The sequence below is a fragment of the Tiliqua scincoides genome, chromosome 1, assembly GCF_035046505.1.
Source record: "Tiliqua scincoides isolate rTilSci1 chromosome 1, rTilSci1.hap2, whole genome shotgun sequence".
Classification (NCBI taxonomy): domain Eukaryota; kingdom Metazoa; phylum Chordata; class Lepidosauria; order Squamata; family Scincidae; genus Tiliqua; species Tiliqua scincoides.
Genome location: NC_089821.1, coordinates 230,237,060 through 230,252,162, shown reverse-complemented (window position 1 = coordinate 230,252,162; position 15,103 = coordinate 230,237,060). Strand labels below are relative to the sequence as shown.

At 40.3% G+C, this 15,103-nt stretch overlaps 1 protein-coding gene across 6 annotated transcripts in view; it reads right to left on the bottom strand.

Annotated features, from left to right (window-relative positions):
- Nucleotides 1-2,282: 2,282 nt before the first annotated feature.
- Nucleotides 2,283-15,103, bottom strand: part of MTR (5-methyltetrahydrofolate-homocysteine methyltransferase) — a 76,310-nt gene continuing 63,489 nt past the window's right edge. For 3 of the 6 annotated variants that reach the window (XM_066617173.1, XM_066617198.1, XM_066617207.1), the window contains 9 exons: nt 14,605-14,703; nt 14,421-14,496; nt 12,926-13,081; nt 11,035-11,231; nt 8,750-8,950; nt 5,319-5,511; nt 4,176-4,288; nt 3,937-4,025; nt 2,283-3,014 (listed from right to left, as the gene is read on the bottom strand). In XM_066617173.1, coding sequence (XP_066473270.1) covers nt 3,939-4,025; nt 4,176-4,288; nt 5,319-5,511; nt 8,750-8,950; nt 11,035-11,231; nt 12,926-13,081; nt 14,421-14,496; nt 14,605-14,703 — 1,122 coding nt within the window. In that variant the 3' untranslated portion in view covers nt 2,283-3,014; nt 3,937-3,938. Of the gene's footprint in view, nt 3,015-3,332; nt 4,026-4,175; nt 4,289-5,318; nt 5,512-8,749; nt 8,951-11,034; nt 11,232-12,925; nt 13,082-14,420; nt 14,497-14,604; nt 14,704-15,103 lie in introns of all 6 variants that reach the window. The other 3 variants (XR_010793868.1, XR_010793867.1, XM_066617186.1) reach the window with 3 other exon arrangements.

Below are 15,103 nucleotides of genomic sequence, written 5' to 3'. Positions count from 1 at the left end.
ATGCCATACCCCCAAAACTAGAGCCAATCAGACAAAACCATGTTTTGATTCAGCACTCCAAACATTACCAAAAATAGGTCTAACTTTTAAGACAGCAAAATATGTGTAGGCCTGTGTTATGTTTCTTCTGGAAAAAACACTTTGCAAGTTATGGGAAGTCATAGGTTCAAAGGGCTTATTCATAAAACTGGGAGAGAACTAAAGGCAGACAATACATTTGCAAAGGAGATTTGATGGATGCATACAAGTTTTAAGGATCTTCTTGGGCTCCTGAAGACCACCTGCTAAAGTAGAAGAAACAGAGGTATTTGTTTCTTATCCTGACTTTTAAAGCATTTAAGGATAGAGGTTTAGAGATCTGTTTCCATATTAATCTTTCAGAATAATGCCATGAACCAGGGCCTGAGATGAGGGTGGGAGTCGCAGGCAGGGTCAAGAAGTCAATGAAAATGGCTTCTTGACCATACTCATTGGATAATCTGATTAGAGAAGTGGCTGGTCAACACTTTTTCCACTGAGCAACAGTCAAGGAACCCAATCCTATTCTTCCACCCAACTTCTGCAGGAGCACCAAGATGGCTACCGCTGCATCCTGGGGGGGGGGCAGTTGCAGAAGTCTCCTCTGCATGAGGAAACAAAGGTGCTGCCAGAGAGCCTTTTATGTTGGGCAGTAAACAGAAGAGGCACTGCAATGACACCTGGTTTGTTTAGCAAGTTTCTGGCAATGTGGGCAATAGTCTATTTTCTGTCCTTCACCATGAGAAATCAAACATGAGGCATGTCTTTCATAGAATTTTTCCCAAAAAAGTTACAACATTTTTTTGAATGTGATGAATTATATCACAAGCACATCGGAAAAATACAGATGAAACCAAGACAAGGGCTGTTGCTCTACTGTACAACATACAACTAGGAGAAGAAAAGGCCCACTATCAAAAAGATTTTTAAAAAAAATCAAAGAGCTTACTAAGAAGTCATCCTCATGAAGGAAGTTTCCTGTGTTGATCCTGTCACAGAAGAGAACTAAGTGGAGAAGTGTTCACTATGCCCTTTGAAGCAATGCAGTGATAGTGAAAAAAAACAAAAACTCTTCTTGAGGAAAGTGAGCTTGAGGGTCAGCTCCTTGGTTAGAAATATAGAATGTTCTTGGAGTTAGCTCTGCATAGGTGCATAAATACTTGGAACTACAGAGATAAATGGGCACCCTATCTGTGACAGAGACACCCTGGGGAAGCCCTCTACCAAATAGACTTTACTGTTTAATAATAATAATAATAATAATAATAATAATAATAATAATAATAATAATAATAATAAAGGATACAGGTATTTATATACTGCCTTTCTTGGTCGTCAGATTTCTCCTCAGGCTTTAATTCAAGGTGGTTTACATAGGCAGGCTATACTAAATCCCAATAGGGATTTTTACAATTGAAGAAGCTTCTGTCTTTCAAGAACCACATTTCAGATGGATCTTTTATGATCTGGTATCACATTCTGGCCTCTATTTTCCTCCCACACAGGCTGACAGTGGCCAAAGAGCAGGTGGAATAACTCGGCATAACTCAGCTAGGCTTGTCAGCTGCTTCAAGGTCTCGCCGTTCACGGTGCCGGTGGCCTCAAACTGGTGACCTTCGGATGTTATCTTCAGGCAAACGGAGGCTCTACCCTCTAGACCAGACCTCCTGCCCTCCTGTTTAACCCCTCTCCTATCACAGCCTCCCCTCCACACAAGAAATTAGTCTTCTGTAAAGCATTATTGCCATGCAGAACCACCTTCTTTCACAGCAAACACCTTTGTTAATAAAATTTTCATGGAGATTACCAGAAGATAGAATGATAAAAATATTCAGTGATGCTGGCAGCCCTCCTCCTAAATAGACATGTGCCTAATACTTGTTTTTTATTTTGGTACTAGCTTTGAAGATTGTCGTTTAGCTTCCATTAATTAATTTGAGAGAAACAAAAGCAGATATGGTGATCTTTTATTGAGCTAAATGTTAGTGGCAAAATACAAGCTTTTGATTTTAATTTCAATATGTATTTATCACAAAAGACATTTGAAAAAATCAGAAGAATGTAGCAAATGTTGTCTCAACATATCACTATGGTGTTTATTTACATAACCATTTCTGTATCATAATATCTAGAACTCCACTTAAGTCTGTAATTCTCTGAGCAAGTGTTTTTGTATAATAGTCCAAGAACTTGCTTTCAGTGAAATCAGTTGCTAGCAAGTTGCACTGCAGAACCAGGAGAATCCCAGGAGAGCCTTGCTGGCCATTCAGGCACAGAAAAACAGCCTTCTAGGTGGTAAGTAGCATACTTCCCATTCATTGTTTATATATGCAGCTTGTATAGCCTTGCTGACACTTTGTCCCTTGTTACTGGTTTCCTTGAATTGCTGTGTTTCTTCACAACCCTGCTTTGAGAAGCATTTCTATGAGTCTTCCCTGTACAAGCTGATGAAGCTCTTCCAGTAGAGAGAGAGAAAACGGTTGAGTTTCCTAGGGTTTCTGTCTGCCCTCACAATAGCAGCACTACATCTTTTCTGATCCTCTATTCTGAATAGTGGTCCTGAATCACACTGCAGGCGTGTGGTAAAGGGTCAGGTTATATTGATCAACAAATCCCTTCTGATTACCCAGGTGACAAGGCAGCTATGATAGCATCAGCAACAACGGATAACTCCCCATGTGGCTCTTCCCCATGCCAGCATTATGTTTCATGTAGCAAGACTAGCATGGAAAGGAACCCTGTTGTGGACTTCTCTCACATAGCCCATGACTTTCTACGTTACCCAAGTGGTACAAGAAGTTATGATGCACCCACTCCCATAATATTCTAATAATGCAAGAGAAGACCCTCAGGGAACTGTTCAGTAAGGAGGCATTACAAGCATATTTTTTCAAGCACTTTATCACATGTGAACTGACCCATGGGGAAGATTTAGGACCTAATATTGTGGCAAAGACAACCCTTTTCTGCAGAAGTACAACAGAAGCCTCATCTACCTGCAAACAGAACACAGAATTACCTTACAAATAAATATTATAGAATCCCCAAGTACTGATTTTCCTGAGTCTTTAACAATAGCAAACAGTTGAGTTAGGCTGAGCCATTAGGAAGTTTGTAAACAGTAGAATCTGAATACAAGAGCGATAGAGGGAAATCAACACTAGTTTATGCTCCCTCTTATATAATCTCTCTGATTTTTGAGGTTATTTGCCATTACATATACAAACAATTCAATGAAAGAAGAGTATTCCTGAAAAATATGGATGCATGTATTCCCAGTCAATGGGACATACCAGTGCAAACATTTGTCTTACCTTAATTGTTATGGCTACAAACAAATAGAACTGCTGCACTCAACCCAGTTATAATATTCCTGCAAGGAGATAATTATGGGTATGCAGTCTTTGCAGCATTTCATTAGCACTTGACTAAGGGTGTGTTTAAATACAAAACCATTCTGTTTAAAAATAACTTAGCAAGTCAGGAACAAGTGATACTTCATATATAATCATCTCATTAATGAGAGTCTTAAAAACCAACTGGGAGGTTCTTTCAACAGAGACAAAATGACACATTTGTTCACAGGAACACATGTGAACATGTGTGTGTACATGAAGTCAGCCACCATGTTAGGCTCTTGAGGAGAATTTCCTGTGGTTATCAAGATTTGCTTCATAGCCAACATTTTTGTTTTAGGTCTGCAATGGTGTGAAAACAAACCACTCAATCTACACAGGAAGACACGGTGCACAAATGGTGTGTATGGGGGCAATGGTCACCCACACAATTTCAAGTGGCATCCATGTGGTGGCTCTTTCCTGTGCACCAGCCCTGGGTCATTATCTTCTCAGTTATATTTTCCCCCCTTACTTCAAGAGGGAACCCCAACCTTCCCCGACCCTGTTTATATTCACATACACTTATTCTGGATCATATCCAAGAATGGGTCCCAGCCATTTTTCAACCTCTGCCACCGACATGTTTTTCCTCAAGGCATAATCTTCAACCTGGAAAATGAACAAGACAATGGCTAATTTACATTTTATCTGGCAAAAAACTCCACTTCTCAGTGTACTCAAAATGTCTGGAGAAATAAGTTTCACCTTTCTCAGTGAGAATAGCCTTCTCATAACTGAGAGAATTGTATGGCTCCTTACCTGATCCTTCAGTATCTTCCCAACAGCAAAGTATTTAGATTCAGGATTGGAAAAATAGAAACCAGATACTGCTGAAGCCGGCATCATTGCTAGGGATTCAGTTAGCTGAATACCTGAGAGTCAAAAGGGAAAAAAAAACCTTTTGTGGTTGATTTCCTAGGTTCTTGAGCAGTTCAGTGGTTAAATTGATATGCTGTGAAGTTCCTGATTTAAGTCTACACCCAGCTATGAGTGGACAAGGCAAGCCAGTGTTCTGTTAGCTTCATTTCATTCCACATTACCCCAATATATAACATGGGATACTAACCACCTCATCATCATTATAAATAACGATTAACCAAGATAGAGAAGTTGAATTACTTTGATTATTTTGCAAAAAGTATTATTAGAAAGACTAGGTTCTTATGGTGTCTTAGTAACATGCGTGACCTAAAAGTGCGAATGCGCCCCTGTTTTGCGGAGGAGGAGCACAATTGCTGGGCTTTCACCTTTTAAGCTCTGGGGAGCCCTGCAGACGCTCGTGCAGGACTTCCCACACCCCTGACAGGCTGCTGTAGGGACTGGTGAGTAAATGCCAGTCCCTGCAGCCCCCTGAGCGATGCAATTCTGTGGATCGCGTCGCTGCCTCCCCTCTCCCCCAAGGACTTACTGTGGTCATCAAACTCCCTGGGAGTTTGAGAACCGCAGATTTAGGTCACTGGACCTTGCCACCAACCTAGCCTTGCCTATTAAGGATCTTATAACAGTTTGCCTTTATCAGTAGGCTGGGTGATCCTTCAACAAAGCAATACCATATTTCACATCCATGGTTTCCATAGCAAATGTGTTTACAACTATAACTACCGAGAGCTAAATTATATAGATGTGCCTCTCTAAAAAATTTCAGTATTTAGCTCATTTTAAAGGAACACCAGAATTACTGTTAAATGGGTGCAACTTCTATTCCTTATATTAAAAATTCAGCATCTTACCAAGCCACAAAGGTAAAAGAGTGAAAATGTGGGGGGGGGGGGACACACAGAATATTTACTTCTTTTCAAAATTATTAAAATCCTAAATTTGCAACAAGGAAAACTGAAAAGGTCATTTTCAAAAGTCGTAAAAAAACCCAACACGTCCCAGTCAGACGTTCAGCTAAGGTACCTGTTTTTTCCTCAATACTTGCAAGTTTCCACATAGTGACTTTTTCAGTGTGATCAGGTTGACATGGATACCCTGGAGCTGGGCGGATCCCCTCATATCTGATCCGACGCAAATCTGAAAATTCCAGCTGTTCATTTTCACAGTAAGCCCAGAATTCTTTCCTGACCCTTTCATGAAGTTCCTCTGCAAATGCCTTGGGAGAAAGAAGCAAGCCATAATCATCCCCAACACAAATTTCTAAAATCATAAAAATTATTGCAGTACAGGTTAGGTTCTAGAGATCTGTACTTAAGCTGAAATACTATTTATGCAACCAATGAAATTATAAACAGATTTCTGTAGCATTTGAAAAACAGTATAGAAATATTTCTATATTGTTATTCATAATATAGATCATTCACTCCCTTGTGAATGTACACTCTGTGACAGTGGTGTAGCTAAGGGATCTGGTATCCAGGGGCCTCCCCACATCTCAAAAGGCCTGTTGGAGGCCTTAGAAAGGCATTTCTGGTTTTCACAAAACCAGGCCTTGGGATCCACTGTCAGTGGTGTGGGTTGGCACCCCTTCAAGGAGTGGTACCTCCTGCCCCCCTTAGCTATGCCACTGTGGTCAATCTTTTTGTGTGTGTAATGTACAAAATGGGCCTTAGAATAGCCAATAGGAGGGGCAACATTTGTATTAGTTCCATTTTACAACTTCCATTTTATATTTTACAAGTTGCAATTTGCATTGTACTAATTGGGAGAGGAACATAAGAACATAAGAACAGCCCCACTGGATCAGGCCATAGGCCCATCTAGTCCAGCTTCCTGTATCTCACAGCGGCCCACCAAATGCCCCAGGGAGCACACCAGATAACAAGAGACCTCATCCTGGTGCCCTCCCCTACATCTGGCATTCTGACTTAACCCATTTCTAAAATCAGGAGGTTGCGCATACACATCATGGCTTGTACCCCATAATGGACATAAATGAACATGAGTACAATTCTATTAAGTACTGCACTGGGTCTCCTTTACACACCACTTCCAAGTCTCCAAAATGCAACATCTCTTGTCCTCTCAAAAATGCAGTCTCTTCATCTCTAAAATAAGCACTATTGTGCCTGTGCAAAACATCAGAGCACGCAGATTGTGCCCATATAAAGTGCAAGTTTGAACTCTAAGTTGGATGCCCTTAAGTAGGGAACTACCTGTATGTAACAATAAAGCCTTGAATAAACCAGGCATTTCCTCATTTCTACAAATCTGTTTTTCTGAAATACAGGTGGGCCCTTTTTATCCGCAAGTTCAGAATCTGCTGATTAGACTCAGTGCAGGTTCTGAATCTGGCCTCCTGGACATGACTGGAAGCACCCTCCAGTCGTGTCCGGTAGGCTTTTGGAGGTTCAGGAAGGCCATGTGTGGTCTCTTTGAGCCTCAGCACACCTCCCAGAAGTGTTGGAAAGGCACTTCCATTTTTCGCAAAACTCAGAAGTGCCTTTCCAACACTGCTGGTGGGTTTTCTGAGGCCATACACGGCCACTCCAGGCTGCAGAACACCTCTGGATGTGACCAGGCCTCAGAAGGCCTCTGAAGGCCCCTTGGAGGTGTTGGAAAGGTACTTCTGGTTTTCAAAAAACTAGAAATGCCTTTCTGACACCTCTGGACAACACTTTTCAGTCTCACTTGGAGGTACTTGTTAAGGCTGGAGGAACCTTGGGTGTGTCCCAGTGTAGAGCAGGGTGCACAAAAACCAGCAGACACAGCAGAGTCTTTGAATTTGCTGTTGTATATTTAAGCAAGGAGTTGCACACACAGAGTAGTCAAAATCAGTCCAGGTCATACACGTAGAGTACAGCAGTCCAGCGTTACCTTATCGAAGTCAGTATCCACAAAACACAGTCAGTCAGTCAGTCAGTCCAAGGTCATTTACAGCATATACACACACAGTTATCCGATTGTCAAAGTCTCTGGCAGCAGTTTCACAGTTTACTCCTACTGCCCTGGTGGAGCTGCAGACTGAGGTTTAAGTAGTCTGAGCACCCAATCAGAGTCTGCTCAGTTAACTAGGGTGTGGCAAGCATAGGTGCAGTGTAATTCTGCTGACTCAGCTGCCTGCAGTTTTCCTTGAACCAACTTGTTAGCTTTGTCTCTTGCTTTGCCTGAGCAGAGAGCTAACAGCACTCTGTGGCCCAAACCCATGGATTCAATTATCTGCTAGTTTCAGTATCCATGGTGGGTCTGGGAACAGATCCCCCCACAGATAACGAGGTCCAACTATATATGTATAAAAATAAGCAGGGCCATGATTTCTCACTTTTCAAAACATGTAGCCTAGGTTTTGATTGAGTCATATGTATTTAAACATACAGAATAACTAAGGCTACAAACTCTCTTGTAAGTGTCTCTTGGTATTTATACACTTGATATAGTGATATAAATACAGAGTTGTTGTTATTATTGTTATTATTAAATGGAAAATTTAACTCAGCAAATTAGACTTTTCAATAGGCCAGTAAAATTAGAGGCTTTCTAAACAAAATGGTAGCCCTTATTGATTGTAGTGAGAAGGAATTTCACACAACACAGCACTTCACAAAATATGCCCCATTTATGGTTGATTTACATTCCTGATTGTGTGATAATTTCAGAACATAACAGTCTCACTGGATCAGGCTAAAGGCCCATCCAGTCCAGCATATCACAGTGGTCCACCAGATGAATTTTAGATGAATCCAGATGAATCTAGTCCTACATCTCACAGTGGCCCACCAGATGAATTTTATACAGGTGTTACACAAATCAAAGGTAAGACAGGCCTATCTAAGGCAAGTAACCATAATAGCTAAGAATGGCGACCTCATGATTAAACGCTGTATACCTTTAAATATTAAATCGCTAGCAACAAGACAAAAGATGGTTGTCACCTTTATGTCCTGCTTATGAACTTCCTAGAGATATTGGAAGGGCCATTGGGAGACAGAATACTGGATTAGATGGACGTCTAATTTGTCTGGGCAGTTCCAAATTTTTAAATCTTCAAGTTTTCCAAAAACTTGAACATTGCATAGATCAGGGGTGTCCAAACTTTTTGGCAGGAGGGCCATGTCATCTCTCTATCACTGTATCAGGGGCCAGGGAAAAAAAAGAATTGATTTACATTTCAATGCAATAACAAAGCCTATAAAAGGTCTTGCCCAAAACAAAGCCGGCCTTTCCTTCACTGCCGCTGCTGCATCACACACGTGAAACAGTAAGCAGTGGAGGGAGCCCTTGGCCCGTAGCTCACGTAAGAGGTCGAACAGTCACCCTCATGCTGAGAAGAGTTGCGTCGGGCCAGCATGGGGCAGCAGCAAGTATCTGGAGGGCCAGAGACCCCACTTTTCAGTTAATTCATCAAGAACCCAAACTGAGTTGCATATTGCCTGTAAATAATACTTAGTTATTACCTCTGCTAAGCGGTCTCCCAGTGCTTTTACCATTATGATACTATAGTCATCAGACTGTTTCTCATACTCCTTGCACAGCTCATCTACCCCAAATAACGCCACGGCAAACAAACCCAAATAGTCAGAAATGCCAGACTCCAGAGGGGATATGAAATCAGACAGGCAGTAGTAGGGATCAATAGAAGCAGAGTCTTTCTCTGCCTGGAAGACAAACAGATCACTGCATTAAACAAACAAATTTAAAATATGCAATTCTGTGCAGATATAAGACACTGGTGTTTTCCCTTCAGTGGAATGGATTTGATTATATTTCTAAAAATTATTGTTAATGTTTCACATTTATATACTATCTCTTCCTCCCTGAAGCAGTGTGCATGGTTCCTCCCGCTCCTTTTATCATAACAATCACCTATGAAGTAGGTTAGGCTGAAACACAGTGACTGGCCCATGGCTACCCAGTAAGCTTTATGGCCGAGTGACGATCTGAACCCCACATCTTCCTGATCCAAGTCCAGCACTGAAAGTATCTCTTTATGTTGGAATTGTTGTATATATTTATGCTTGTATCTCAAAGGTGCATAAATTTTATTGTGCTGTAGCACAATGACAATAAAGTTACTACTACTACTACTACTACAGAGACAATAAGCTAGTTTGGATGAAACATAGCCTGTTTCAGTCCCTTCCCTTGCTTCAGGGAGAGTTCAGGGTACTTTAATTGCAAAGGCTAACTTTCTCAGTGAAGATAGAGGATTGGTTTGGACTGTGTTAACCCTACCCCTGCAATATAGAAAATGCCCTGAAGTCTCCCAGAAGCAAGGGGAGGGACAGGGCCATGTACATATCATGAGTGCACACATCCTTAATTGTGTGGTATCAGTCCAGTGATTAGAATGTTGTCCAAGTCAGTCCAATGTACTGTTTAACATAACATATATCACTCAAGATTGCTACAAAATACTTCCCAAGTTAATCATAATTTAACAAAAAATCTGCACAGGAAGGGCGCAGACCTTAATCTCAATGAGAAGGAGCTCCAAAGTTACGGCACTGCCACAGAAGAGACTCTACTCCTGCTGGCCTCAGGTGGGATGGCACACTTGGAAGGGCCCCTTCCAATGAGGAGATGGGGCTGGCTGATACCAAAGATAGCATTCTTTTAAATACCTTGGTCCTAAACCATGATTTAAAGGTCAAAAACAATACCCTGAATTGTGCCAAGGAATGAACTGGCAGCCAGTGAAGCTGATGGAGGAACAGAGTCAAACCACCATGCCCCGGCCACCACATGGACTTCTGTGCTCTGAATAAACTGCAGTTCTTCAATGGCAGCCCCAGGTTAAACACATTACAGTAGTCAAGTCTTGATGTCACCAGGGCATGGACCACTGAGGTTAGTTATGTCCAAGCAACTCACTTACAGCTGCACCTGGCACACTAGCTTAGATGGGCAAAAGCCCCCTTGGCCACCTGGTGACCTAGGAGAAGCAAAGAGTCCAAGAGAACCCCCAAGCTGTCTCATTAGTTGCCTCAGTGAAGTAAGTTTAGGACCCCAGTTTTCTATATTGCTTAACTTCAATTCCTTTTCTTTTCAAATTAAACTGATGGACATTCAGAGTTGCCAGATGACTACCCAAGCTACAATTTTAGTTCACTAGGAGTGTTCCCACCAGCCAGTCATACAAAAATAGTTTACAAATCAAAGTCTCCTCAGAGACCTGAATGCATCAAGACTTCCAGATAAAGCTCAGCATGCTAATGTCTTACTTGCTAGGAGAATAATGCCTTCAAGGTTTGTTATTACAAGAACAAACAAAAAATGTACACACTGAAATCTGCCAAAAGGATAATAACTTTCCGTGGATGCCAACAGTTGTTTTGTATTTATTCTATGATTTTAAAAAATCTGGTAAACCACTGAAACATTTAGATACCATTCTTCAATAATCAAACAACAAAATACAGTAAAATAGTAAAATCAACAGAATTCTTTGTACACAATGTAATGTAAAATTTACAGTTGTTGAGCTGCCTTCGTAAATGAAGTTTTGCACAGATTTATTAGATAGAAAATTTTTAAAATACATAAAGCACTCAGATCTTTCAAGTACAAAACAATAGTCTTATTCAGTAGGAGTGTTTTGTTTTTAATGAAACCATAGAAGATGTAAAGGAAATTAAGAGATAATTCTTGCACTAGATGTTGTGATTGCAAAGCAAAGTTAACAAACCTGGAAACTATTCCAATCAATATAAGACATATTTGATACAATTTTACACCCTACCTGTTGCCTTAAGCCACAGAATTTAGCTACTGGTTCTGAGGACACCAATTTCTCTTCTTTGGCATATACATATATGTCATCTTGAACACTCTGAGCTGGCCAAAATCCAACCAAACCCTTGGCTTTTAATTTCTTTTGTACAATCAAAGTATTCAACAAGTTCTGAGCTTCATCATAAACTTTTTTGGCCTCTTCTCCTAGCAAAACAAGTTTAACAGCATATCAGAAATTAAACATCTTAGTGTAACTTCTTTAAAAGAGTTTATTTTTTGTAACTGTTTTACTATATCTTTCAACCTTTCTTTTTCAGCATCTTTAAGAAAAAATGGACAGGCATCAATGCCTTCATAGTTATGAGGTTTAACTGGAATATGGTGCCGCTGTGGCAGTTCAGATGTGCTTTCACTATAACATAGCCTGCCCTGACTAGGATGTGCCTTCTCTTGATGAGGAGCACAAAGGCCACTGGGGCTAGTCTGATGGCCCAGGGTTCCAGTAAGCTGATGTTGTGTTAGAATTCATTCATTATTCATTTGCCTCAAGCTGATTTGTCTGAGCAAAGAGCACCCCAGCCTAAGATGCTTGCATCTGTAATCACTAGGACCCTACTGGGGTCTTTAAGTAGGATAGCCCTCGTATCTGCCCACCTGTCCTACAAGCAGCCCCACACACTCACAAGCACAGATCGGTTTTAAGGGACCTGTTGTTTAGGTTAGGAAAGTCAGCATCTGAGGTAGGAAGTTATGTTGATGCATTATCAGTGAGCTACTGCATCCTGATACAGTGCTGCTCTCTCAAGCAACGCCTTGTCCATAAAACCACATCAATCCTGCAACAGGTGTGAGCTGGGTATGTTGTATGTAACAAACAAAATGTAAACAGGTACGTTGCTGATGTACTCAGGATCAAGATTAGCCCTCGTATCTGAGGATCAAGGATACGTATCAAGGATCAAGGATACGTATCAAGAGGATCAAGGATAGCCCTCGTATCTGCCCACCTGTCCTACAAGCAGCCCCACACACTCACAAGCACAGATCGGTTTTAAGGGACCTGTTGTTTAGGTTAGGAAAGTCAGCATCTGAGGTAGGAAGTTATGTTGATGCATTATCAGTGAGCTACTGCATCCTGATACAGTGCTGCTCTCTCAAGCAACGCCTTGTCCATAAAACCACATCAATCCTGCAACAGGTGTGAGCTGGGTATGTTGTATGTAACAAACAAAATGTAAACAGGTACGTTGCTGATGTACTCAGGATCAAGATTAAGTGCATCTTGCAATTATTTTTTTATTCTGTCTTGTGGAAGAGGCATAATCCTAGGTTTGTGTAAGTGGAGGGGTCTCTTAGTGTTGGTGAAGAAACTATGGTCTTGCAGCTCAGTACAGTCACAAGAATGGAAACCTTTGAGAGGAAGGAGTGCTAGCATGGAGTGCATTACTTTGGTGAACATTCTTGCAGCTGAATTGAAAATGTTCCCAAAACCAAACCACAGAAATCTGTGATTGCACATTGGCTTCCTTCAGGCCAACTGAGAAAAGAAAGCCTATGGCTGAACTGTCTCCATCTAGAATTGGATTTTTAAAAGTTTGTGGAAGGATTTCCATGCCAGGATCCTTCTTCTAGTTGCCATCTTCCTCGAGCGCAATGAGGAATACTGAATACACCTGAACTTTGGTGATATGATGAACCTGTCATGTGGCCAGCTCCGTGCTATAAGTGCACTGAATTGTTTGTAAGGCACACCTGTCAGCTATGGAGACAGGTTATGAGACTCAAATAAACATTAGTTTGAGTATTGTTAGTACCACTTTTTGGCATATCTACATAGTTCAAGGATACTTTAAGTGACATTTAAAATACTTTTGTCTGATTAAAGATATTATACTCACCCACTGCTTTATCGTTGAAGATTTTAGGAAATCCCCGGTTGGGGTATTTGCCTCTAAGCTGCCAGACATCAAAAAAAGGCTTCCAGTCAATATATTCCACCAGTTTCTTTAAGTCATAATCTTCAAAGAGTCTAGTGCCAAGAAACTGTGGTTTAACTGTAAAAAGATAATGTGCACATCTTGCCATTCAGAACACAATGAGCAAACTTCTTCTGTGTGACACAGCATACACTATTTTGCTATGCTCTTATTGCCTTTTTGAGCCCTATAATAGGCCTTCTGAAGCCCCAAGACTACTACTGTAAAAGTTAAACTCAGCTTTGATTAAGGAGGCCTAGAAAAGCACATGATATGTGGAATATCTTGTAAATCCTAATTGTAGCACATCCATAGGTTGCACATTTGCCTCAATTGCATCTATTCGTCTTGTCTTATCAGTTAAAAAATTATAGACTCAGATTCAGGAACCTTTAATGGCATTACATAAAACAATACACTCTTAATAAACAAAAGACATGCTAAACTCCCAACATTATAGTAGGTTACCCCCAGTGATCTCAATCAGGATTGGAATGATGTACATTAAGCTATGTCTCCGCAAAATCAGATGAAGATATTTTGCAATCTGGTGTGTATGTGCCTTGTCCTTCCCTGATAGAAGGGAAGAACAGCTGTTTTGTTAGGGGTCTTCAGTCTGGAGTTAACAGAAGTTATGCTTCTGAATTCTACAGTTTCTTCTATGAAGAAGGTAGAGAGCACTTTTGACTTCCTAACCAAGACTGCTGCTTTTTGTTATAGATCATCTATAGCTATGTAAGACATAAACCTACCTGCCTAGCACAAGTAGACAGAGATGGAACCATTTTGCGTATTTTATTTCTCCAACTACAACTCTATGCTACAAGTGTTTCTTAATCTTACATTTTGATTTAGTAAAACTCTATGTTCTGGTGTGAAGGGATTCTAATTAATTTGATCTCATCAGACATTAATGCCTTTGTCCTCTCAGCCAAGTGAATGACAATGTGTGTCCTACCCTTTTAGAGGTGTTAGCAAACTTTCACTCAGTACCCTAGTCAGATCTCTCAGTCAGTGGCCACCCATTCCTCAAAATAAATAAAAGATTCCTGCTGCTCTTCAAACTTCGTAGGTAATTAAAACTACTCATTTATGTAAATTTTGTCCCAGCAGCAGAGTAACTAAACGTATATCTAATCTGGTTTATCTAGCGATGCCCTGGATTAAAATTCTTTAAATTACTCCAGGGATCCCACACAGATTTGTGAGTGTCTTCAGCAATATGAAATGGGCATTATTTCAAAAACTATTTTTAACACACAATGATGAAGTTAGACAACTAGAAGAAAAACCACAAAAAATTAACAAGAACGAAGAATGATAAGAGTTTCAAATATCTGTGTTTCTACTGACAAAAGCCATACATCTGTGAACTGTTGCAGCACAAAACAGTTAAATTAAAAAGAAGCAAACGCACCTGGTTTAGACTCTGTTAGCCAGTTATAATAAAAGCCCTTGTTCCTCGCCTGCTTGAGCGACAAATATTTCCTTTCCTGTGTAGAAGCAAGATTGGGGTTTATATTTGTATCAGCTCTGAACTTGCAGCTCTATTTACTTATTTGGTAGTACACAACATTAAAATATCTCTTAACTCTGTTTACCTTGAGAGAGTCATAATGGTCTTGTCTAATATCTTCATATTCCTCTTGTATTTCTTCAAAGAAGTCTTCCTTTAGATTCTCATCTAAAAGCTGAGAGCACTGAAATGAACATGGCATACATATTAAATCTAAGATTGGTGCAAACAACCCAATTTCTCTCTGTTAATCACTTTCTGTCATGACATGATATAAAGTCAACAATGTGTGCTATGACCCCAAACTTAAATAAAAGACATTATATTGCTAAGAAAAAAATTACAGTATCTTCAATTCAAAATGTTTCTAGATATGGTACCTATTCATCTTGTTACATGAGGATTATTTCATTTAAAAAGCTTTCATCTGAAGGTGTTATAGATACCACATCAAACTTACCACTTCAAAAATAAACATGTGAATGAGCTTTGAAAGCAAGACTGAAATGAAGAGGAGAAGGGAGGGGAATGCGGAAGATTTTACATTAATCTTTCTACTGTAAACTAAATTCACAGAGCCAATC